We start from the raw sequence: 26,083 nt of genomic DNA, 5'->3' as shown, positions 1-26,083 counted from the left end.
GGGGAGGCTCGGCGCGTTCCAGCTGCCGGGCTCAGCCACAGCTCCTCGCCAGCATCGCTCCATCGCCAGCAGTAATGGCACGAGGCTGCGTGCGTGCGACCTGCCCCTGCCGGTTCCTTTTTGCTTGCTCCGGGAGGCATTAAGAGGCACCAGAAATGTTGTGAGGGAAACGTCAGCCTGTGGAAATCCTGCAGATGGACAGAGGCTTCTTAACCACAGCAGACGCAACCATCGCTGCCTTCGGCTTGCCCCGGGAGGCTACGGGAAGCCCCTGAGTCTTGGCCTTTCTTCTCTGCCACTGAAGTCACATGGGTGCAGAGCTGAGCGCTCTGGGGTAATGAGGGATGGGGGTTAACATGGTAAAAATACACTAAAACAACTCCGTTTAATTGACAGAAGTTTGCTCTTTGTGAGTCGTGCACCCAAATCAGCCTGTAACTGTCTGGGCATTTGAAACTTTCTGGTTTGAAATGCCTGTCGAGACAGGTAAGATAAGCAAGGTCACTGAAATGAAAGCAACCAGTAATTAGGGTGTCCCTCAGACGTCTTTTGCTCGCATCCTTTACAGAGACTGCTCATTTGGATTCTTTATGGGCTTTTGAAAAAAAATCTAGTTTTGCTTTATTTAGCTGTGGTGCAGAGAGCAGTTACATTTTTATTCCTCTCAGGACGCCTTGTAAAACTTTATTGCAATTATTGCTGCTCTAGGTTTTATTATGAAAAAGATATATTAGATTTATGAACCTACTGAGCTTTTCTTCCCAGACCTTGAAACAATCTGAGAAATCTGGACACGCTTCAGCGCCCATTACAGTTTCTTTTAATGCTAACGGTATGGAGAATTTGTGGATGTGTTGAAGTGAGCGAAATACCTCCTTGATCCACAAGTAGTGCATTGCTCTTCTGATACGTAAAGAGATTCAGTTCCCAGCGGTGATTACTGACAAACCCGAGTTCTGAGAATAAGCGTTCTGGGAGCAGGTCTGTGCTGAACAACCTGGAAATTGTGGAACTTGGGCGTTCGAGTTTGGTTTCAGCTTGTGAGGTATGTTACTGTCAAAGGTTTATCTGAAATGCAGGCTCACGTCAGGAGTATCTCTTGGTAGGGATCGTCTACTGTCCAACCATTCGCATAGCTGCAGGGTTCCTCTTTCTCTAGAGGAGTCTTGGTAATGTACAGTGAAAAATAACCTCTTTTTTTCTCGGGGGAGCGTGTCCTATCTGTGTAGAAAGCCCTTTCTGTCATCCACCCACATAGCAGAAATTTTCCGAAGAGGAATGCCTGTCAGGTACTTGTCTAGCGCTGGGTGTACGAGCGGTGCTCTGAAGCCCTGAGACATCCCTGTTCCGTATCTTTGGGTGTCCGTGAGAAGGCTGCTTCTTCCTCTGCACTTCTAATGGGGCTAAAACCTGCTTCTGCCGTTCTTCCTCGTTCTCACGTCCCGTGACCTCCTTGGCTCTGCCCATCTCTTGGAGCAGCAGTGACTTAGCACACGAGTGACATGTTCGGTTTTCTGCCGAACGCGTCTGCACGTGCTGGCAGGCCCCGGTGTGTCTGCGATGCTCCAGTGCTAGTGAGGGGCACTCAGCAGTTCAAGGTCTGTGATTTTCAGTTCATTTCCTTACCAAGCCTTTGTTGGCCTTTCCAGTGTGTGTTTTCATAGGCCATGGATTTTCTCCGTTTTTATGGCAGATGATTTTTAACAAGGTCTTCTTGAGAGTTCTGCACTTTGCTTAAATTAATAACCTGTGCCGTGCCTCTTCTGCCTTGTTGATACTGTTACATAATGTGATCCCTGCTTACAATATTAATCCACAGCCCATGAGAAAGATTTTGATGCTCTGCTGGGTGGAAATGGACAATCACGTAATGTAAAAACCAAAATGTAAAGATCGTTATTAATTTAATAATCTCTTCTCCAGGGTCTGCTGTGGTGTTTTGGGGTGGTAGGTTGGGTCTTCCTCAAATAGTTATAACCGTGTTTCCTTCTGATTTCTTCAGTGTTGAATCTTTCATGCAAAATGATGGATCATTAGGGGGAAAAGGTTTCGTAAAGGTCTGTAAGTGTATTGGCTGCTCTGTGCTGAGTTAGAGAAAAGCAAATAGCAGTGGTTGCTTTGATATTCTCTTGAGTTATTACTGTAGTGCTCTCGAGATCAATAAGCTCTCAGTGACCTTTAATACTCGCCTACAGCTCTGCTTATACAGGTATATTATCAACTGTAATCCTTCAGTAAGCCCCCAGTTTCTCTGAAAGCCCATGGGGAAAGCGGCTGAGCAGCGCCTGTGAAGAAGCCCAAGCAAAGCTTAAGGGACAAGCAGCAGGTAATGATTCCAACAAGTCCATTAGTGCTTTTATTCCTTCCCGGTTCAGCTGTCACAGAGTGTTCGAAGCACTAGGGTGGAAGGATACGCTTTATGGTCAGCAGCAAGAATTTGTGCAGGACTTAGAGAAGCAGCTGGCACCAAGGACAGTTCTGGCAGTAAAAAGATGATTGGGAAAGCGCGAAGTGCAGGATTCACGCTGCTCTGTAAGAGAAGACTCATTTGTTGTGGCTGTTTTCCTTAGGCTTTTAATTCCGTGTAGAAAGGGACTGGCGCCGAGAACGAATTACAGCACAGGCGAGACTTGCTCTTTATTTATTTGATTGAGTGATTTCAGTCGTACCTGATTAACTACACAGTTCTACGTTTTCCCCTTCAGTTCACTCCCTAAATTAATGCCAGTGGAGCCAATCACTCCCTGCTTGCTTACCCTGATGCTGCTGGAGAGGTATTTGCATACAGAGTCCTTCTGGGGGAAAGTCTTCACCGCAAGAAAAGGGGACTCAACCTTTACATGGCATTAATATGAATCAAAAGATGCCTTCAAATTACTTTCTGAGTAAGTCAGTGCTTTTTCATTAGGTCAGGATTTTCCTGGAATCTTTAGAATAATTGCCTCCCTCTTGGAGGGTGCAAATCTTCCTTTATTCTCTGAGCAGTACTTGTTTATTAGTCATTTTAAGGTCACTTTAGGTTATCATGTTGTGAATTTCCAGAGAAGTTCTTGTAAAGCTGACTGTGCAGCAGATGCTTTTAGATCATAAAAAATTCCTTCTTGGTCTCTTTGCTCAAAAGTTCCTGTGGTCAGAAGAAACAACAGAAAAATTAAGGTTAAGTATTGGGATGTGGTATATATTTAAGAAGCTAATAGAAATATTGGTATGTGCATAGTGCTTAGCCAGAGCAGGAGTTCCAAACCAGTCTTCTGAGAGGGTGAGACACCGTTTTGAGGATCGTTATAAAGTTAAACTAAATGACACACTGTAAAAGGCAATATCTGAGACCTCCTTGCGTAAATGCCACAGAACCTACTTTTCCAGCAAATGATTCATTAGAATACTCTGTTCTTAAACGTTTCTCAGCTTTTCTCTCTCATACTCCCCTCGCTCTCTCCCATGCCAGTGGCTGCAGGCCCTGTATCGTGAAAACCTCAGGTGTCCGGCCTCACAAGGTCTGCAGGGATCGTGGGGAGTTTGCTGCATCCCCTCCCCCTGTTTTGCCAGTTTGGGTTAATCTGCAATCCAGCCGTGGGTTTAGAATAGGAGTGCCTCCCGAGTTCATTAATCACAGCAGCGTGCTTGGAACCCTGATTCATCTGAGCATGTCGAGGACGGATCCGATACATGTCCATAAACCCTGTGCAGGTGGGGAGCAAGATTTAAGATCATCCTTAAAACAGAACCGATTAACTCCTGCGTGCGTGATCTCTCCCTTCCTTGGCTGTATTCTTGATAAAGCTGTTGAAGATGTTGGGGAAGAAAAGACCAGACCGCAGCCAAGGTTTAGGAGAGAGGAACAGGCTCAAGAAATGAGCTTGATCCCATCTGTTAGAGTCAAGGGAACTCATTCTGATGGCTTTAATAGGCACCAGTTTGCTCTCCATTATTTTAACTGCTCAATATTATAGCAAATTAATTGTCAGATTAATTAATCTGGGTTTGGGTTAATTGATGTTTGTGAAGTGCTTTGAAGATGAAAGAGCTATCTAAATGACAAGCGTTGTCACAACAATTAGGGGTGCAAGTGGATTGCGAAAGGGAGAGACGGGCTGATGCACAGAGGTGAGAAAGAGCGAGCTGATGCTTGCGTCTCTGAAAGCCTGGGCTGCTGCTGGGGCTGGTGGCGCAAGGCTGAAGAGCTGGCACGGGTGAGTAGAGCGGGCAAGGTCGTGACAGACTTCTTCTCATCCACTGGGTGACTTTGACAGACCGAATTGCAGAGCTCACCCAGTAAGAGGAGATTTTTCTTTCCATGAGCCCCAAGGTTGCAAGGAGCAGTCATTGTGTGAGACAAGGGTAAAGAGAGGACAAAAAGCAAGCGGAAGTGTTGTGTGTGAGTTTGTTTGTCTGGGTTAGGGGATCCAGCAGTGTTTTCTTTGTTTCTCTTTTGCAAATAAGAGTGGATTGCCTCCAAATAACTGGTGCAGTGCATTTACTGTGAGCATTCCTCCAGCTGCTTACGGCCTCTGTGGTTCCATCCCAAGACAAGTAAACACAACCCTCCCGGCTTTGCCAGGCAAGTCACCAGGATGGGCGATGTTTTGAAGGGCTCTCGCGCCTCCCTTGAGCTGTCTTTGAAAGTGAGTTTCAATCCCCGGAAGTGGAACAGAGGCTCCTGCGAGTGCTGCGGACCGAGATCCGGATCAGAGGTGCCTGGTTCCTGCGCAGGGCAGTGCTGTGATGAAGTACAAAAACCCGTCCCTGAGGGCAGGAGAAACGAGGCAAAGCCAAGCCCTGGTAACGAGCACCGGTTCCCCACGGGAGGGTGGGTCCGTCACAGGGGATGCCGGTGAATTAAACCGCCTCTACTTTCTTCCTGATTTTTCACTGTGTTGATAACGCACTGAGCACCCTACAAACTCCCCAGGACTGGCTGCAGAGCTCACGGTAGAATGTGAGAGACCAGCTCCACCATTCTGAGTGAAAAGAATAAAAGGCAGCTCAGCTTTCACTGACACAGGCTGAGCTGTAACCTCGTAAAGCAGCTGAATGCTGTACCGAGAGGATTTCTGCGTGTCCTCCAGAAAATCCATCAGTCCCATAGCTTTGTGTCTACAGGACGTGTTTCTGCGTGACTTGCAGTATCTCCTGATATTAAAACCCAGAGAAAATGGAAGTATAACCAGGTCTTCATATTCTTTTTTCATTTCTTTCAGTTGAGACTGGGAAGAACAGTGAAGGCAATTTCCAGACAATCTCATTTCAGACTCTCATAAAGTAGCAAAGCGTCACACGGGCTGACATAAACCAACTTAGAAAGACCCTTGGTTTCTTCCCAGGTATCTTTTCTGCCACGTACACTGAAAATTAAACACTCATGGAAATTCTTCTCTTGTTGTTAAATCTTGTAATGAATGTAGGCTTTGCTATGAACAGTGTATTTTTGCCACTCAAACAGAAAACTTACCTTAAAATTCTACTCAAATTGTATCTTGATTCTTTGCATGCTGCCACTCAGAAATGGTTACCCATTGCACATAGTGAAACAGCGGCACTTTGAAGGGTGGTGTTCTCAGGGAACATAGCAGACTCAAAGCTAAGGCAAAATAATGTATTTGTTTTTAAAAAAATTACACTAAGTATCTTCAGGGTCCTCGTTATAAGTTAATGTTTGTGATACTCTAGGCAGCACTAGGACAGAAATAGCTATTAAGTGTGTCTGAACTCTAATATTTAGAAGATGCCCTGGTACATAAAGGTCACCTGAAAAGTGTGAACTTCATCCCACGCTGGAAATATGTTTTTAGCCCTTCTGTGCACAGCGATCTCGCCTACCATATGTTCCGTTAAAAGAATTTAGATCTGCGTTCTCCCTTGGCCAAAACCGCGTTTCCTCCCGCTCAGCTGCGTGGGCAGGGCTTGGCAGTTTGAGGAACGCTGCACAGTCGCAGCAGGGCGAGCACGTGCTGCTGATGGGTCAGGGTGCGAGGGTCCTTCTCCCCCGGCACAGCCGGGCGAGAGGCGACAGGTAGAGGGGTTACTCAGAGCTGAGGTGTCTCTGGTTTGCTGTGTGCACACACGCGGATGGGCCAGGCTGGTCCTTCGCCGCTCCATGGCAGCTGCCGCAGAGCGCGGGGAATTCTGCATCTGCCTTCGAGCGCTCGCCCCAGCCCTGGTTCCGCACGCACAGCCCTCTGCTGCCTCTCTCTCTCTTGTGTATATTAGCTTTCAGATGTTTCGGAGACACAGCACCCTTGCACAGAACCCCTGTCTGATACCAGCCGTTTCTGGTTCCTAATGAATCCGTCGCTAGATGCGAGCAGAACATCTGGAAATCGGCTGAGTGGATGTCTGGAAGGGCAGGCTGGTTTTTGCAGGCTAATTAAACAGTAGGCTACTGGCATTAGGCAGCGACGGCTCCTCTCGCAGACAGACAACAATGTTTCAGACTCTTCACAATATTGAAAAAAATACTGGTAGAGTTGTGCCAATCTTTGACTCATGAACAGGAGTAAAAAAATTGCCTCTTGTCAGATTTCAAGGGTATTTTCTTTGTAATACTGCTAGCAGCCATTCACCAATAAAAGGGGCCCTGGGGGGGACAAAATTGCTGCAGACTGGTGGTAAGCATTGTTAGTGGATGAGTTGTGTTGGTCCGAGCAGTGCTGGAAGTTATCGCTGGAATGTTTGTGGTTCTGTCGCTGAGAAGGAAGGGTAGCAGGACGCAACCAGAGCAGGCAACAGAGGTTCCTGTGGGGAAGGCGTCTCCTTCCACCCGAGGTGCCGCTGCCGAGTGCTCGGAGCTGTCTGGGAAAAGTCAGGATCCGGCCATGAGGGACTTCACCTCGTAGTTGTCTTGGGCATGGTAAGAAAACCTGCTTGTTTGCCTTCCCACTTCTTTTGAGTACAGGATCCCTCTGCTGCAGGTCAGCCTTGCTCCATCCCCTCTCCTGGCAGTCCTGGCAGACCTTGGCTCTGACGCGGGGCAGGGGCTGGTGGAGATGGGGGAGCAGAAGCGTGGCCTGGCTCTAGCCGTTCCCTGTGCCAGGCTGCGCACGAGGAATAGGAATTCCTGCGGATTAAAGCCTGCCGGCCCCGGGGAGCACAGAGGTGGCACAGGGTGGATGGGCCAGAGCTGGGCAGCAGAAGGTGCCGCGTGTGGTTAGAAGTGAGGTGGTGTAGCATCAGCCCCCGGTGACAGATACCACAGACATTTGTGAGTCTGCCGCAGTGCTGTTTGCTGTGCTGTCCCTGAAAGCTCGTCTGGTGCTCTGCTCAGAGCGTGAGGTGATGGCATTCCTCATCAGAATGCAGCGTGTGTGTCTCCAAGCAGACTTATGAATATGTAAAACTTGCACAAAATAATTAAAAATCACTAACTCATACTTTTAATCATCTCATGCACATTTTAAAATTTAGAATTGTGATTTTAGTAGCCTAAATTTATTTGCTCGCAGCACTCGAACCCCTAATCTCCTTAAGAGCTTTAAATCCTCAACACTGCGTAGCTTTAAGGTGACCTGCGAAAGTGCGGTGCAGCGTCCTGGTTGTGTTCTGTTCACTGCTGCTCTGCTAGGCTGACTCGCTCCTGCTTTCCTGGCTGTCCGGAGCATTAAGTGTGTACTTGTGACGTTGCTGGCAGTTGAGTTCTCTCCCTTGGTCTTTAACGACACAGAAATACGGGCCTGATCTGTCTTACGTGCAGCTCCCTGTGCTGATCTCTTTGGCTGGTGCTTTCCTGCCTTGCCAGCGAGAGCAGCTCACCGTTGCCATCCCCACCGCGCTGTAGCTGTCATTGCTGAGAGCACGGGGACTGACCTGCCACCGAGGGTAAGATCCAGATCAGTTACAGGACGGATGTTCAGAGGAGCTGAGGAGGTAACGGTGACGTTAGGGGAAGAGGAATAAGCCAGAGAGATTCTCCCTTGTTAGTCTTGCGTAGGCGAGCGGTCCTTCGCAGGCGAATAGCTGAGGGCTGCTGTGAAGCCAGGTGTTTTCTCTACAGGATATACTTTTAAGCACTTTCATCTTAAAAGGCGTGCAGAGGTTTGCCTGTGGCTACCATTTGTGTTCCAGAGAGTACAGCCGGCAGAGGCTGGTACTGGAGATGTTTTGGACATGGGATACGTGTCCCCCAGCTGCAGCTGCTGTGATCCTTCCCAACCCCAAACACGACCGATTCCAGTGAATTCTGCCAAACAGGCACATCTTTAGTACTGAAAGCTTCCCGCATCTGTTTGCCAGGACTGAGAAAAATGAAAAGATGCACATTTTGTAAGCACTGCTCTGTTTCTAGTTGCCAAGAAAGACCTCGTTCCTTCACCTTCCATATTTAAACTGTCGGCAACTGATGCTGCTCACCAGATATCCACTGCTACACCACATCAGCTTTGCACGAGTTTTACTTGTTGGAAACACCTGGAATTATTGATCGTTTTTCAAAACTGCTGTCCTGTATCTTTGCGGAAAGTTTGCACAGAATCCAGTGATGCCAGGATCCTTTTGTGAGTTTCAGGCTGTCAAAAGCCCTTGACTTCTGTCGTCGTCTTTATTTTGTTTTCTTTTGTAGTGGATTTGGATAGAACAAGGCCAGTTTGTGTGATGTGTTTTGCAGCCCCCAGCAGAGACAGCATTTCACAGAGTGCTGTTGTTGCTCAGGGAGCCCGGGCAGCGGCGAGCTCAGCGTGGCGTTCCCAGGGACAGGCAGTACGCAGCCAGCGCCCGAAGTGCTCTTCGGGTTGGGATTCAAGCCCCCTCACGGCTTGAGGAACAGAGTGTTTTGGAGGAATACGATTCACACAGACAAGAGCTGCACGTCCCAGATGTTGTGTAAGAACAGGGACCACCAGTTAGTCATTTTAATTTCCTACCTGGTATATTTTGTAAGCGAAGTACCCTGGGTATATTGTGGGAATATTAAAGTACCTTGTAAATTCAGAAAAGTACCTTGTAAATTCAGAGTGGTACTTGAGAAGTTACGCAGCTGTTGGCTCTGTGATAAAATACTGTTTTCATCTCCAGGAGACAGTGTTATTAAAACGAATGTTACAGCTCTGCGAGGAGCAACTGCGAGTTCCATTTACTGTCAGTTCTTACAATGGAGAAACATAACCGTGGTGGAGCATGAATGCTTGTGTTCAATGAACATCCACAGACTGGCATTTATTTTGAAATTAATTGTGCTTGGAGTTTATAAAAACAGCTTAATACACGGCTTCTTTTGTATTCCACTTTGATTTCGTAAAGGCTGAACAAGCTGCCTAAAGCTTCTCCTCCTTGAGAATCAATTTTTCATGTGGCATTGCCATGCTAGTAATAATAACACCGTAGTGCCTTCTCCTGTTCCAGACGTCAGTGGTTTTATCTGTAAAAAAGAGGTAGTGGGAGTGGGAAAAAAGCCTGTCGGCTTATTTTCTCTCCTGCCCCGATTAAAAAGAAGTTTGCTCTGAAATCAGGTGGTCACTAGTGGTCACTAGGTTGCTTTGTACTTCCTTTCCCCCTCGCGAGCCGTTAAAGCAGTTAAAGCAGGGTGGCTCTCCTTGAACCACGCTATGCTTAGAGAGGGGCGGTTGTTGCAGAGCTCGGAGTGTTTGGGGTTCTGCACAGAAAGTGTGCAGAGGGCCGTTACTCTGAACACAGCAGTCAAGCAGCAGGCACTTTCTTTGCTCATACCTTCAAGTGCTTTTCTGCTGAGCCAAAATGATTTCCCACTTTGTTTTGGGCTTTTTAGCCCAGCTTCTCCTCTGCTGCCCCCACGTACCTCTCGTACAGACAGAAATGTCTACAGGGACGTTTCGATGGGACTCCTTCTCCTCAGTGCTGGTTGGTTTTTTTGAGAGGGGATGTGAATCTCCTTTTTATTCGGAGTCTCCACTGGTTCTTGGTGGTTTCCAAAAAGGGGCTGGATCGTTTCATGCATTTCCCTGTTGTTGAGAACAGCTTTTACAGCTCAGTTAATGAGGCAGGTGGAGCCCAATCCCTCAAGAAGGATTTGATTTTAATACTTGTATCTGACCTTGTTCCTACATTACCTTGACTTTTGTACCCAACCTGCTTCAAAGCAGATACAGGTCTGAGCATCACTTCTTTGTGGTGTTCGTTTGTTTCTCTCTCCACTGGTAACTGAAGGGGGACAGTCACGTAGCCAATAGGATAATGTACTGTAATGTTCAGGCAGGGTACCTTAACTTTTTTCTAGCCATTTCTGTTTCAGCTCTGACATCATAATATCACCACTTTTAAAGCGCATTTTTTTTTCTTCAGATTTTATTAATGTTGCATTTACTTCCAAAGCCCCCTCAGAAGTCCTTAAATATTTTATTATATTCACTATATTAATAGCATAAATAAAGCCTGTCAGTGAAGTGACGTAAACCGCAGCAAGGCTCTCTGAGCTGGGAGGAGATTGCAGTGCCCTTCAGGCCCGGGTCTCTGCTGAGTCATCGGGTACTGGACCTCCCTCGGTTTCAGGAGTCACCCCCTGGAAAAAGCGAGAGTAGTCACAGAGCCTTCTGAGAATATCTGAGATCTAGATACCCACAGATGATTACAAAATTCTAGAATAATTTAGCCTGGCAGGGACATTAACATTTGGAATTCAAATAACCTCGTTAACAGTATTGCTCTTAGATGAATATGTAGAGCTAGAGAATTAAGCTGCAGGATGTTTTTATCTGCAAGCCCTGTCTGTCCCCTAACCAGAAGCAAACCGAAGCCGTGTGACCTGTGTCTGATCCAAGTGCTTTAAACTGCAGTACACGGGAGGCTTCTGGCCACGATTTGAAAGAAGTACCGGTTATGTTTGTGCCCCTAACCTGAGGCAGTCGAGGAAGGTTTGCCTTCTCCCCAGGGGACGTTCTCAGGACTTTCCAAAAAGTCTCTTGAAGGGTCCAAACCTCAGGAGTCCGGTGAAAGCTCTGTGTTTGTGGAGTTACTTCTGTCTCTCATCCCAGTATTTCTTTGCGTAGATCCACACTGAGCCCCCCGTACGAACCTGTCGACTGGCTGTCTCGCAGGTTTATGGAACGGGGCGGGGGGTTGTTCCTGGTAGGGGGCAGTTAGTTGTCCTGTTTGGTGAAGCCCTGTGCTGTTTCGCAGTACTTCTGAAAGGTGGGATCCTCTAACACAGAGAGCACAGCACTGACAGACACTCATTTGGTTTTGTAACGGCAGCTAGTGTGCTGTGGTGATAAACAGCCGTTTGCACGCGAGCGAGCGACAGCTCCGCCGACAGGAGCGTTTCCTTTGCTTTGCTCCTTTCTTGTGAATCCATTAAATACATTGCTTCACGGTTTCGAGGTGCGGAACTAATTGTACCTTTCCTTAACAGACTGAGATATAGATTTATTCAGGTATTTAGTCAGAACATTTCCTTCAAGGATTGAAAACTATTTTAACATTAATTATTTTATATACTTGGGATGTGAAAGTAGTTATTAACAATACAGCCGCTCTGCGGAGAACTCGAGGAAGCAAAGCCTAGACCCTGCCGTTACCTCGGCTAGTGCTGTCGAGCACTGATGTTCATCTCTGAAAGAAGTACTTAGCCAGCTTGTTGGCTGTCCTTTTAACAGGCAATTAGGAAAAAAGTGCACAGAAGTTAAATCGTGGCCCCAAATTATTCTCAACTTCCAGGCACTGCACCTTGTGCTTAGGTCATTCCCGAATGTGCAGCGTTTTGTACGTAGGTTTTCTGACCGAACGCAGCAGTAAGACGGTGAGAGTTTAATTTTGTGCTACAAGTTGACCTCTTTCTGCAAGTCTCACAGCTTATTTCAGCTCATGCTTGCATAGTGCAATACTGACATGAAATTATGACTTCAAAATGAGGAATCCACTTCCAGCCCGAGATCCGTGTTCGGTGACCGGAGTATCCATTAAGGACCACGCCAGCTCTTTACAGAGTGCTGGAATTGAGCTCAGCGCTGCTCTGTGGGCAGTCAGAAGGTGCATGACAGGTGTGGGAGACATCCCAACCCTGTATGGTGTCTGTTTGTCTGGAATACGGATTTCTCTGAGCATTGAGTCCTCCCAGGCCCATTCATAGAGAAGGTTGTTCACCTATTTCTCTTTGCGTTTCCTGAGAGATTCTACCCTGGATTTCATCTTCCCACGTGCGAGTCCCTGCTGGCTACTCACCGTCACCTTACTACCTTGTCAGGCTGGTGCTCAGCAGCAATATTTTCTTGCATCCAAAGCAGCTCTCCCTGGGCAGTTACACTGCTCTGGAGCAACGGATCGAGCTGGTAGGAGGGGGCCAGCCCAGCTTAAAGGCTGGACTGTTACAGGCTCACAGAATGCCTCCGGCTGAGCCTGCAGGAGCCTGGCAGGTGATGGAGCTCACTGCTGCCACACTGGCGCCCACCTGGTGGGAGTGAGCACGGCCGTGTGCTGCACCCCTCGCACGCTGGCCTCCTCGCTAGCAAGAGGTGCCTCTTCTGAGTGCTCCTCCGAGCTTTCCTGGGAGTCAGTGTTTCTGTACGCGGCAGAGTCAGGGTGACGGGGCGTGTTTCTGTGTGTGCACACGAACAGCGGAGAGCAGTCTGCGCTGACTGCACAGCTCCCGCGGGTAGCGTGCTGCATTGCGTGTTAGGTGTGGACGCAGGTCTGGTGTAGTTTTCACATACATGGCAGCACAAAATAAGGTCAGTGGTGTTAGAGCTACCTTTTTCCAGGCAGCTCTTTGAAGCCAGCATCCTTTTCCTGCCAGCTCCTCCACAAACTCCTTGATACCTGTGCGCAGGGCAGGGACAGCTTTTGGGAAGATGGTTCCTGGCCCTTGCTCCTCTGTAAGACTCAGATATAATAGTTCTGCAATTCCTTCGGTACTTTGTAAGCAATGTTGTCACTTCAGTAACGTTTCTGAAAGCGCCACAGCTTGGATTTGTCATCACTGTACCTGCTCTTCCTTTCATCACGGTGCGCAGCAGAATTCACTGCACTGTGGCCTCTGCTCCATCCTGGCCAGCTGTTCAGAGACACAGATCCCACACTCCGGTGTTTGCCGGTGGTCTTCTCGCAGGTGTTCCTTCTGAGGGCCCCATCCAAAGGCCGCTGAAGGTCGGTGGGATGTTCTCGGCTGGTGTGATTGGTACAGCTCCACTGACTTCAGCTAATGTCGACAGCTGGCATCAGACGATGCCTTCTAATCGTTGCCACAGAGAGAATTGTTTTTCCTCTGCATGCCTGGTCTTAGACTGCGTACTTTATATTCATAGAGCGCTTCCCTAGGTAGGTTAGACTCCCCTGTGCCGCCTGCTTGTCCCAGGAATCCTGTGTCATCTCATAATGACATAATGGTGCCATCTGCAGACCAGAGCCTTGGACAGGTGGTTCCAGATAACATGGATCGCAATAATAAAAGCATTGAACAGAGTCATGGGAATTTGTAGCAGTCACTGGATTTTAAGAAGAGAGCTTTATTTCTGTTACCGTAATAAGAGCTTAATTTTCTTGCTATTTTCCTTGAAAATGAAGTCCATGAAATGAAAATCTTTGCACTGGTGACTTGTCAGGGGCCTCCAGTAAAGGTCAGTACCATTATTCTGTTAGCTCTGTGTGGTACCAAGTGTGCTGGAACCTGCCAAAACACGTCACAGCAGATGTCAGTCCCTGCACACACGGCACAAACAGTGGAAGCTTGTACCCTCTGAACTTGTTCGAACCTGAGAGGCGTTTTTCTTTTCATTAGCAGCGTAAAATCAGAATGACTAACTGATTAGTGTTGTTCGTTGGTGCCTGTCTCATCTGTCCGGCGGGGTTTTCCCTTCTGTTTTTCTAATAAGGAAACATGTAAGTGCCAGCGGGTGCCCAGCTACCGAGTCCTCTGCTATGAGTTCTTTATCACTTAGTTACTATGTGGATTTTGACACGGCTTTCAGTGCTTTTTCTCCTGTCTCCTTGTCACAGTTGTTAAAGACGCTTTACGTAAATGTACGAAAATTGTCTCTAAAAGGCGGTGACCTGTACAAACACACCACGTGGTTTGGGGAACTGGGAGAAGGGACGTGATGCATGAGAGGAGATATTCCTAAACCCCGTTAGTTCCAGTTGCAGTGGTTTAGTAGGATGAACTTGGTATTTATGACTGGGATTTTTTTTTCAATTACTTTTCTTTGTGGATAGTCTTCAGAGACTCTCTGCTGACCTCTCGGAATAATCTCTGTATCCTGTATCCTGCACGTTCTTCTCTGCGCAGGGTCTCTTTTTGATTGCGCGGTGATCGTTGTTGAGTAGCTGGCCGGTTGGTACAGGCACGTGTTTTACTGGAGTGCCCTTACTTCCTCCGATCACAGGGAGATAAATCACCCACATTAGGAGGAAATAGGGGTTGTAATTACATTGAATTAAATGTTTGATTCTCCTTCTTCTTCCATTGGTTATTATTTTAATGATAGCTTCGTAATTCACTTAGCAGAGTATTGAAAGAACGTCCCCACCTACATCATTTTCCTGAACGCAAAGGAAATTGCACATTAATCTAACAAAATGTTGACATTAGGGAATGAAATATCAGCTCAGGTTTAACCAGGCCTCTTTTTATTCACCTCCATTTATTTGTGGCATAATTTTGGTCATTTATGCAATTTAAGTCCCTGGTTGCATATTCAGAGAAGGTACTTGGGTATCTGGGCCCTGCTGCTTCCCGCCATGTGCTTGGAGTGCAGACGTAGAGCTCAGAACTTGGAAGTCTGAACGGTTCAGGGTTTATTTTCATAGGAAATTCACAGGTAATCAGCCACTTTCATTAACCTCATCGCTCCTGAACACCCTGGGAACTGACTGGAATTGCAGAGAAGGAAACAGAAAACAGGCATTTACCTGCAAATGTTTTCAGTTTATTCTCTGCTGTGATGCCCTGGGAGTGTAAATATTTTACGTTGTTCTTCACAGCTTAGTCCTCTTCAGTAACAAAAAGGGGCTAGGCCTGTGTCGTCTTCAGCTGAGGAGAGGTGGGGGGGAACAAGAAGCAGTGAAGGTCTTTGCTCTTAGTTCTTTCAACACAGTAATTGCCAAGTGGTGCACGTGAGCGAGGAGGCTTCATCCGCTGCTGTTCAGGGCACCCGGTGGCAGCTCCTCAAGAGCCGTTCAGGGCAGGAAGCAGCAAATCACCCTGTTCAGCCTGAACTGCAGGGGTTGGTGAGATGGTACAAATATAATTGCTTGTGCTGGAATCAGGCCAGTAAACAGGGTCAGCACTCGTGTCCTTTGAAGAAGTATTTTGGCACAGCTCAGATGCAGCAGCAGCTCTTGGAGCTGCAGCAGAAGTTTTTTGTAGCAAGGTTCAAACCCACACTGAACCCAGATGGACAACCCTGTAGTGAAAGCCCACCCTGTAACCCCCTTTGCTGCGGGTCTGCTCAGACGGCGTCAGTGCCAGCCACAGCCCAGTGCAGAGTCTGGCTTCACTGGTGAATTCTGGCAAACCCTTGGCTCTGAGGAGGAGGGTGAAGGAGCATCTCCACCTCCTCCAGCAGTGGCCACTGCTGATGTAGCCATGTGTCGGTTTCTTCGTTTGGCCTTAATCTTTAATTGCTTCTTTTGGCAAGGGGGATGGGTTATTTTCGGACCTGCTAAGTATCTGCTAGAAATGGGAAAGTCCGAGGAGAATCCCAAAGATCAACCCGATACTAAACAGTATTACCTTTTACTGGCACGGGAGAACATCTGAATGAGTGTTTCCTGCCTGAACATCTTGATGTGGGGCTCCTCACCACTGCTTCTGGGCACTTTGGGCTCTTCGTTTTGCTGCACTATGACTCTGTCAGAATTTTGTGAGGGTTGTTTAGCACCAAACTTTGAACCGTCACCACAAATTGATCACAAGTGAGAAAGAGGATAAGCACAGAAACTCTTCAGAATAAGCAATCACAAAAACCAGCATCTGTTCGAGGATGGTTCAGAAGAGGGAGGAAAACAAAATTAATCAAATAAATTACTGTTTGCACAGGCTTTGCTTTTGCATATATGGCAAAAGAGCCTCGCAGCAGTCGTTTAAGGCAACTACATTCTAGAGTGTTCTGAGCGCAGCAGACTATTTGTCTCCTAGAAATGCTGTCAGGCTCACAGCAGGCTGTCAGACCCCTCCTTTTAGTTCCAGTGTGTGTAGCCGAGTTTCCTTACGAGTCGATGTTTACACAGCATCATGTTTCCTTGCTCAGGAAGCAGGGAAGGATTCATAAGAAAGGTTATGATAGTAACTGTTGATTTGGACTGTATATATGTCATAAAACATATGTGAGACTCTATATGATACCGTATATTCCATATTATGTACATTGATTCTATGTTCTTTACATTAATAGAGAACTATTATATGCTTCTTTACAATATATATGTATACTCCACAAGGTCTCACCTTCTCCACAGGGGAAGAATCTGGCCTCTCTAAATGCTAGAGCAAAGCACTCACTAGTCTTGAGCTTTCCTCTGGTTTCTAGATCATTGCACCCATGGGGAAACCTCAGCAGTTCCGTTTTCCACAGCATATTTTCTGCTACAGTTTTTCTCCCTTCCTTCCTTGCCCTTGTCTTTACAAAGTGTTCTTTCGAAAGAGACCGATGCGTTCAACCCACCCAGATACGCTCGTACCTTCAGGTTTGCCGGTCGTGTGGGGTAACCGGACACCTCAGCCTGCCAGTCTGTTCCCTCCGGATTCTGCGGAGATGTTGGAAACGAGCCCAGTCAGCAAAGGCAAGAGCTGCCTCTTCGTGTGCCAGTTTTCCCAGCGAGCGAGCTCCAGTTTCCACCCCACCACACAACATGTTTGCGTGTACGGAGTGTCACATCCGTTGTTACTGAGAGAGATAAATCCGAAAACACGGAGCAGACACGGAGGACTCCTCATTATGGCGAATTCGTTGAACACTTGTGTGGAAGCAAGGGGAATACAGGTAGGAAGGGAGGACTGTATAGATGTAGAAAGGCAGTTAAAGTGATCTGCCAGAGACTTACCTCGTAGCCAGCTCCAGAACAGACACCAGGAAGGAGGTATCTGTTGGGGCGCAGAACCCCACGAAGGTCTGAGCAGTTAGATAAAGACTACGGGACCTGTCAGCAGCGTTACTGCTCCACAGCTCGTAGGCTTCCAAGAAACAGGCCGGTGTCTGCCGTTCAGCGGATACCAAATCTCTTTTGAGAGATCCGGACAGCATGTCGTGCTCTTAATTTAACTCTTACTGGAAATCTCAGACGATAAATTGCCGTGGGAGCTAGTGGCAGTGCAGGGTTTGAGATTCTTCATGGAGATGCTTTCAGTGTCCGTGCAGAAGATGAATTCCACACCGAATACAGCACGGGAGGTAAAATAAGGCTCTGGCCAGAGAACTGCCTTAAAAGCAGTGCTGGAAGAGGCTGGGGGCTCTGCTCTTGAGTGTGCACTGCTCAGGAGGAGGTACACGGAGGGTTCACCTTGAGCCAAGGGCGTGTCTGTGTGAAGGCACTAACTGAAGGTCAGAACAACAAAAAAACCCTGTAAGTCAGGCTGTCTACAGCCAGTGCTGACTGCTACCACAAGTGCAAAATACTCAGCAGAAGTTCCACAAGGATGGATTTAAAACCCGTGAATATGAGATAAAGAACCTTGATTCTCGGACCTTTATCCTTCAGTTAAGCTTAGGTTTAACCTTTAGCCTTGACCTGTTCTGTTGCTTTAGCCAATTCAGTTATAGTTAAGTCTCTGCTTAGTCTGGAAATCTAAATATTTCACCTCTTCGTTTTCCACAGACAAACATGTTTAGAATATTGTTTTAATAAGTGTTTAGAACTGCTTCACATTTCTCAATTGATTTCTTGGCCACTTTATGCTAAAATCTTCTCATGTTTGACAAGTCTGCTGGTCTTATTTTTAAAAACTACCCTTAACTGGGAAGATCCACCTCCACTGCTGTTAAAGCCCTGCTGTCACCCGCTGGAGTGACCGGTCCAGGGCCGTTAAACCCAGTGCTGTCTGCCCGGTCGTTCTTTAGGAATGATATCCAGGAGACATGTAACCCCCGCACTGACTGACACCAGAGAGACCCGTGTCATCAGCCACTTTGTGTGAACACTCGTCATTGTGCCAGGTGGTGTTTGGGGACTTATTCACGCTGCTTGGGGTGGGAAGAGCATCTTCTACTCCTGCCAAGTACCGTCATCCTCCCTTCCTGCTCCAGCTGTAAGGCAGTGGCTGATTTTCATGGGCTGATGTTCACAGCGCAAAACAAAGCTAACATGAGCTATTTTTAGGAGCTGAGAGTGGACAGGGGGAACTGGGTAGAGGCTGGTTCTGTCTGAGAGCTTTTAGAGACACACCCATGAATTATGCTAAGTTCCACCGCTGTGCCGGTAGCTTCTCCCGCGGGTACCTGCCCACAAGCAGCACCTTGTTGTGCTGCGCAAGGACTTGTTCGGTCATTGGAGGAGCAGAAATCTCAGCTGGGTGTTGGTAACGAGAGGAGGCACTGCTGGGTCAGCACCCCGGTTTATCACCTCCTGCAGCAGGTTTGGAAGACAGGTTCTGTTGCATAGGGGCAGAACAGACGGTGAACCAGAAGTCAGGATACCCATGGAGAAAACTTCCCGAGAGTTCCCGGTGATCCCACAACAGGAGCCCTGGGGTAGCGTTCGCGGGAGTTATTGCTGTTACTGTGGTCTGCTGTAGGTTTTGTGTTTATAGGTGAGAAGAGTTGCACGTTATGTTACAGACTCTTAGGTGGAAGGCGTAGGTTCAAAACGTGGAGTCTCACCGATCGCGATGGAAAGTCACCATTTTGTATTGGTTTTCAAAAGGCTTCACGCTGCCCTCTCACTCGTTGGACAACCAGGTCTTCATGAGCACAAGCAGGATACTGAAAAATTGTCCTGCAATCTGTGTTGTGTGTTAAGCTGCTGGGGGTGTTTTGGATGAGGAAATACAGAAAAAGAAGTCTTGTAATTAACATGAAGTCCTTTGCCCTTAGCGCAAAGGGAGTGCGGTTTCTAATAAATTTAGAGGCATTCACATCCATGCTGAGCCTGATCAGTGGCTGCACTTTCGTGCGTGTGTTTGATATGTATATATATTGTTGCATAAACCTAACTGTGGCTGCAGAGTAGCAGCTTCTTTGTGTTGTCACCATCAAAACCTACAGAGGCATTGAAAATCTAGTTAGACTTTGTCCCTCAAATGATGTAACTTGCTACAGCGTATTTCTCTTTCAGAGGAATATATCTGGGGTTCGTTTGTCATCACTGAACAGGGTGAAAGATCCGTGTTTGAGGCTCCCAGGCACCCTTGTAATACAAATCAGGGTAATCAACAAGCTCTGGTTTTGTGTAATTGGTTTTGAACTGATCCTGATGGTTCTGTGCATGCTGTGAGCTGCCAAGAAGAGGCACTGTCCAGCTGTGAGGCTGCCCGTCCTCGCAGAGCCACTGCAATGCGCTCAGATCCCCCGGGAGGCACAGACTGACTGGCTGGTGGTACAGACAGACCGGCTCGGTGACGGTGGCTCTGCCAAGGGTGCCTGTTTGTGTTTGGCAAGAAGTGGAATAGGCTCAGGCTGGGATCATATCACAGCTGTCAGTGAAATATGACTCAGTCACTCTGATCTTGAACAGAGGACCTGCCGTTTTTTGTAGAAAAATAAGAATTCTCCTTCCCTTCACTCTTCTCTCTCAAGCAGATGATTTTAAAACCGTGTGTTTAGATACACAGGAAGGTTATTTTTCTTTCTCTTTTGACTGTGGCTGGGCACTATACTCACTGCAGCATGTCAAAGGGAACGCCGAATCACCACTGACCAGGAGGAAGCTATCAGTGACTGTCTGTCTCCAGTCCCCTTCAGTAGCCAAAGGATCTGAATCCAATACAACCCATCAACTTTGAACGTATCGGTTACCACCATCTCTGTACAGGAGGCGCAAAGGTGTTGATGAAATCCTGGTGCTTCTTGAAGTTGAGAGGAAAAGCCTGCGGTGGAGCCAGGGTTTCACCTACTGCTTGTGGAGCCAGCACAGCCGAGCTGGTGGAGCCATGAGTGTCAGTCCTGGTTCAGACTGACACTCGTGGTTCACGAGTGTCAGTCCATCCACGTGCTGCAGAGCAGAAGGTGCAGTTCTCAGAAAGAACAAGGCTCTCTGCTCCAGAAGTTGCGTCTACGTCGGCTTCACGTAGGCTGTGCGTAGCCAAATAGTGCAAGTTATGAGCTCTTTCCCCCCGTTAGTTCAGGGGGTTTTGAGTAGTTTAGTTTGAAGAATTGAGTTAATCTTGCTGAGAGGAAAAAATTCAAATGTTTTATCTGCGGTGCTCTGAAGAAAGCTTTGCTTCAGCCAGTGAGAGGCTCGCAAGAGACATTGGTTCACTTCAGCTGGTTCACTCTGTTCTCACTGGAGCCCAGCTTCAGAGGAAATCTGAAATGAGCCATGAAAAGTTTATTTTAACTTTTCAGAGAAGCGCAAGCGGTGAGAAGAGAAAACTGTGATGACCAGCTTGGATGAAAACATACTGCAGGAACAACTATATTTCTGTAGTAGTAGTTCTCCAGCTTGTAACCTAGGGCTGTGCTGTGTGGGATGTGGAATTCGCCCTTGGAACATCACGGCCCCAAAACCAGGATAACTTGAAGTGGTTTAGCTTTGTAGTGAAGGTTTTGCGTAGCTTTTCTCATACCCGGCTGAGGAGAACAGGTAGGTAGTGGATAAGTGCCTTCCTATCAAAAGACCTTCTTTGAAGTGTTCCGGGTGGGTGCACGTACTGCAGGGAGGTGCCGTCGGAGGTTTACTTCATTATCAAGTTCTAACAGCCCTGTTGAGAGACAGACTGTTCCAGAAAAATCACTTTGATGATCAAGTGGGTTTTTTTTTCTGAGCTTTTTTTCGCCTTTTCTCTTTGGCTTTTCCGAGTCTTTGTTGTTGTTTCTGTTGTTGGTGTTATGCTGTCACGGATCCCAGAGAATGAACCAAAGAAGAGTTTCTGGTTGCAGCCTTTTGCCACCTCATACCACCTGCAGCTGACAGTGATTCGAGGAGTAGAGCAGGTCACTGACGTTTGCCTCAAGACTTGGTTTCTTTGAGAGATAGTAAGAGACGTGAAAACTCCCCCTGAAAGTTATTGTGGCGTTAGTTTAGAGCTGAATGGTAACAACCTCCTAAAGGACTGTGCTGAGGTTTTTCACATTAAAGTCCAAAAGTGAGCATTCTCCTTCTTGCCTAGCCACGAGATAGCTTGTGGCAGAGGAATGCAAGGAAAAGCCGCCCGAGGAAACGCTGGAGAAACCCAGGCTGGTGAGACTGGGAGTTTTCTGGGTTTTGCTGGCTTTCTGCGTGCTGTAATCTGCAGCGTCTGGCCAGCGGAGGGAAACTTAAACGGATTATCCTCCAGAAGTACATTTCCATGGTCTGGCCATCAGCTGCCTCCAGCAGGATTACTGCCTGTCTTCCAAAAACCAGCCTTCGGAGCATGTCTTGGGCTGGTTCATAAATGGGGAGATGAAGTTACAAGTGTCTCCTTTCCCCCTGCCCAAAGGTGCTGTATGTCAGAGATCTCTCCTCGTGGCAGCCTAACGGGAACAAATCACTTGAAGCATTTTCCCAAATGTACATAGGGAAAATAATCTCAGTACCTAGAAACACCCCCACACAAACATGTATTTACAGTGGTCAGTCTTTTCTCTTCCTTAGTTCTCCTTGTGGGTGAAGCTCGATAGCACGGTGAGCATGGACAGAGTTATTTTATGGCAATTGTACGAGAATTTTGCTCAGTAAAACCATGGTCTGACTCTCATACTGAGTCCTGGAACACCTCTTTCTTGTCTCACGTCAGATCACGGAAATTAAACTTAAAAAAAATAATGCTTGAGTTTGGATTACTTGATGTGGACCTGAGGCAGGAATTCTTTTTTTGCTGTTGGGTTATCAAACGGGAAAACTGCCTCACTCTCTGGGAGATTCTGGGTAGAGAAATTGGTTTATTTCTTATCTCGGCATCACCACATCGCAGAACAGCAGTGCTAGCTGGAGCTGGAGGATGGACCAGATTATGTTTTTGTGAAAAAGAATTAAAATCAGGAATTGTACAAGTGAGGTTTTTTTGCTCACGCGGAGGTAGCAAGATTAGTCTGGCTGTCATCTTCTGGGAGGCGTTAGGAAAGTCAGCCAGAGAAGCCTGTGCTCTTGTCGCTTCAATCCAATGCAATTTTCCTTGCACGCTGCTCAGAAGCTCCCTTTGTAGCAGGAGTATCGTCAACATCTGTGCCTGGTGGAAAAGCTGAACAGAAATAAAAGCAGGGAAACTTCCATCTGCATCCACTTGAGATACCTTTTTCTTTTTAAAATGGACCTTCAGAGAAGCTGAAGGACCGAAGATGAGGATGCCCAGAAGTGATCCTCTGGTGTCCCCTTCGCTGAGTGCAGCCGTGAGCTCCATCAGGGAAACCTGCGAGGGGCCGAGGCAGCGACCCTCCTCTTCTGGGGAGGAAGGCAGGACCGTGCGGGGTGGAAGATGCTCTCCGTCATTCCGGTCAGCGCTGCTCCTTCACTGTGCAGCGTGAAACAGAAGGGTTTGTTCCCTGCAGCTGAGCTTGTAACAAGGAGATAGGAGGCTGAGTTCTTTCACTGAACATTCATTACCAGTGTTGAAAATGAAGCGCATGGAAAGCGTCCTTCAATTAACGAGGCTGTAGTGGAGTGTAGGTGTACTGTTAATCATCTGCTTAAGCAGATGTAAGAGTACAGACCCAAAGAACACCGTAACGTTTGCCTAAAGGTAAAGGGGGGTTTGGGGAGGTTTGAAGAGCACGTAGGGCTCTCTTAAAAAAACCCACCAACCACCTTTGAAGTATTCCATAGGGAAATGGGTATCACCGTCTCCACCTGGTTCTGGATTATTTGCAAAGGTCATTCCCTGCTTGTTTTATCTGTCTGAGGGGTTCTTTGTAAAATACCCCCGTATTTGTATGTTCCAGAAGTACTTTTCAGATACAGCCGAGTGCAGAGTCGTTGCTGTGTACAGTGTGTTTTTCAGAGACTGACAGTCCATTTCCGCGGCCAGATGTGAAACTCTGAAATAACACGAAAGTGGTGATGGCTGTGCTTGCAGAGCCCCCGTTCTCCCTGAGCTCTAATTGTGCAAATGGCACAGAGATAATACTGTAATTGTTTGTCTTTTCCATGGAGCCAATGTGAGGATTAAAGTACCATCTGGCTTTCTGAAAGCCAGCGTTAGAAAACCTCTGGCTTGAGGGAAAAAACAGTTGGAGCCCTGTTGGGTGGATGTTTTAAATGTAATTTAACTTTGCTCATCTCCAGTTAAAATTCTAATCACGAATCAGCACTCAGGGCTTTTCCCCATCCCAACAGAAATTTTTCAAAGTGCCTTTTCCTGGAGGTCTCCGATAACCTTGGGTCTGTTCTTGTATTTCTGCTCCAGTAGAGTTTAAAGGCAGAACCTGCAAAGTAAATCTGGACGGGAAATGTCGCAGCGAGGGCTGGGTTTGTTCTTTGTGCAATGGCCATTCTTCAAAAACATCTTTTGGAAAGGCGCTAGCGTTACTGAATCACACTTTTTGCACGTTCAGTTAAAATTCTAATCACGAATCAGCACTCAGGGCTTTTCCCCATCCCAACAGAAATTTTTCAAAGTGCCTTTTCCTGGAGGTCTCCGATAACCTTGGGTCTGTTCTTGTATTTCTGCTCCAGTAGAGTTTAAAGGCAGAACCTGCAAAGTAAATCTGGACGGGAAATGTCGCAGCGAGGGCTGGGTTTGTTCTTTGTGCAATGGCCATTCTTCAAAAACATCTTTTGGAAAGGCGCTAGCGTTACTGAATCACACTTTTTGCACGTTTGTATCAATTGTGCTATGACATCTTGGCAGGTGTATTTAGTGTGTCACTTTGGGGATCTTGAATCATTTTCACAATCATTACAGAAGAAAGTCACACTTCATCTGTGAAATTCATTTTTTCATTAAATATTTTGAAGGTAATTTGAATTAAAATTGACTGATTTATATTAACAAGAAAATTCACTCCAAAAGAAAATGAAGCTGTTTGAAGCTCTGTGAATCAAAAAAGTTTTGAAATTTTTTTTTCTTGGATTTTTCTTGTTACCAGCTCATAAAAATTGCAGTTGCTAATAACCATGGAGTGATGGTTATTGAAGATTTCATCACAAAGAATTCCCCTTCATCTGACTGTTAGACAACTCAGCAACAGCCTCCTGATTCTGTCGAGCTTTATCTAGGGAGACCGTGAGGCTGAGCGGGGGGTTTGTTCTTTGTTGTCACGGCTGTGAGCCCCTTTGCTGTCTTGGGGCCACTTCTACAGTTCCTATTGAACAAAGCGTGTGGCTAGTGCTGTGTGCTTCGGTCGCGGCCAGACGAGTTGTATTTGGCAACATCCGCAAAACAAGACTCCACATCCCGCGCTCGCTGGGATGTTCACGGCCGCGCGTGGCTTTAGGAGTGAGCCGTGAGGGGTGGTGTGAGTAGCCACTGCTGAGCAGCGCTGGGAGACAGCCAGATCTGGGCACCAAACACTAACGTGTGTAAGTTCAGAGCCTTTTCCAAAAACGATCTCTGTAACCACTGTCCACCTTCACCGACTGTAAAAAAGAGAATGAAATAAAGCGCCAGTGAGTGGTGCTTCACGTTTGCCAGTGAGGTCCGTGAACTCAGGACACCGATTGACGGTGAACGTGCAAATCCTGTATTTGTACAGCTGGCAAAAACACGGGGTCAAGGAATCCTTTCTTCCTGACACACGTGAACTCGCTTCCACCAGCCAGTCCCATAACACGCAGCTGTGGGTACCTAGCACAACCACCGCGATTCCACCTCTCGTTTCAGCTTCATCTGGGCGAGAATATGTTTGTAGCATGTCTGGTGATTTCCTTCTAGATGAAAGGCTCCACCCAATGCACATCATCGTTTCCTCTGTAGCATTTTCCAATAAAACATGTTTTCTAGCCGAAGAAAAATGATCTCTTTTGTTCTTTCCCCCTTTGCCTCCGCAGTGCATCGTTTGGGACTGGGATTCCAACGGCAAGCATGACTTCATCGGCGAATTCAGCTCCACTTTCAAGGAAATGCGAGGCGCTATGGAAGGAAGACAGGTAAGAGGAACCCCCCGAGCGTTCCAGAGGTCAGCTCTGGAGGACAACGTTCCTCAGACAGTCCTCTAACAAAGCAGGGGACGTTGCCTCGGCGTCGCTCAGAAGTTCGCTGCTGTGTTGATCTCTCCTGTAGGAGAGAGGTCCAGTGGTTTTGCCCGGATTTATTGTTTTTTCTGATTTACTGTTCCCTGGACATGATCATCTGAAAAGGCAGAGAGCAGACTTTCCCGTACGTCCGTGCCTGGCGTGCTCAGGGTCTGCGGGCATTCCTTCCTGCTCGGGTTTAATTCCGCTGCGCCCAAGCTGAGGTGGTGCTAGGCTGCTGTGCACCGCCTGGGTACGCAGAGCGATGCCCTGCTGGCCCCAAGGCCTTGGCCGGGTGAGGGTCACTCTCCCCCTTTGCCGTTTCTCATGCACCGGGTTCATCGCAGCCAGCTCTCACTCGAACCCATCTCGATGAAACTCATCCGTTTCCTGAATACCCCGTGAATTACAGCCCTAAGGGAAAATGAATTTGTGAAGTTACTAATAATTTCACTTCTTTATGTCAGCCTGCTCTTTTCAATTTGAATTTGATGGTAATTATTGAATACGATAAATGAGTTGGCGTATCTAATTCCAGTCATCTCCTATATTACTCCTGAAGGTGTTAGTTTTGATAAATTCTCTGCGGGGGAGTTAAAAAGTGTTGACTTTCTGATCTGCTGAGGGTTTCTATTCGCTGCGTCACGGTGATCTCAAAAGCAAACACAAATGCCTAATAAGCTTTATTTGGGCTTTGCATTAACATTCTGTTCATAGTGAGTTAATAGAAAGCTAACAAGGGGTCAAAAGGTGTTTAACGAATGTTAATCGCTCCTAAGTCAATAAGTTATTTTCTTTAGTGAAATACTAGTCAATGATTCGAGTTTATTGCGTGCTTAGGATTTGTTCCACATATATGTGTAATACATATTTTTAGTGTGTGTCTACAGTGGCAGTTTTATACAGTGTTCTAGTATTAATCTATCAAACATTTTAAAACAGGACC

General features: G+C 47.1%; 1 protein-coding gene across 1 annotated transcript in view; it reads left to right on the top strand.

The window, feature by feature from the left end:
* CPNE4 (copine IV) overlaps window positions 1-26,083 on the top strand; it is a 112,238-nt gene that overhangs the window by 48,667 nt on the left and 37,488 nt on the right. Inside the window, exon 7 of the mRNA XM_010141384.1 lies at window positions 24,955-25,053. Coding sequence (XP_010139686.1) covers window positions 24,955-25,053 — 99 coding nt within the window. The remainder of the gene's footprint in view (window positions 1-24,954; window positions 25,054-26,083) is intronic.

Source organism: Buceros rhinoceros, unplaced genomic scaffold (assembly GCF_000710305.1).
Source record: "Buceros rhinoceros silvestris isolate BGI_N320 unplaced genomic scaffold, ASM71030v1 scaffold3098, whole genome shotgun sequence".
In the NCBI taxonomy this organism is placed as follows: domain Eukaryota; kingdom Metazoa; phylum Chordata; class Aves; order Bucerotiformes; family Bucerotidae; genus Buceros; species Buceros rhinoceros.
Note: the sequence above shows the minus strand (reverse complement) of the source record. Positions and strands in the feature narration are given on the sequence as shown.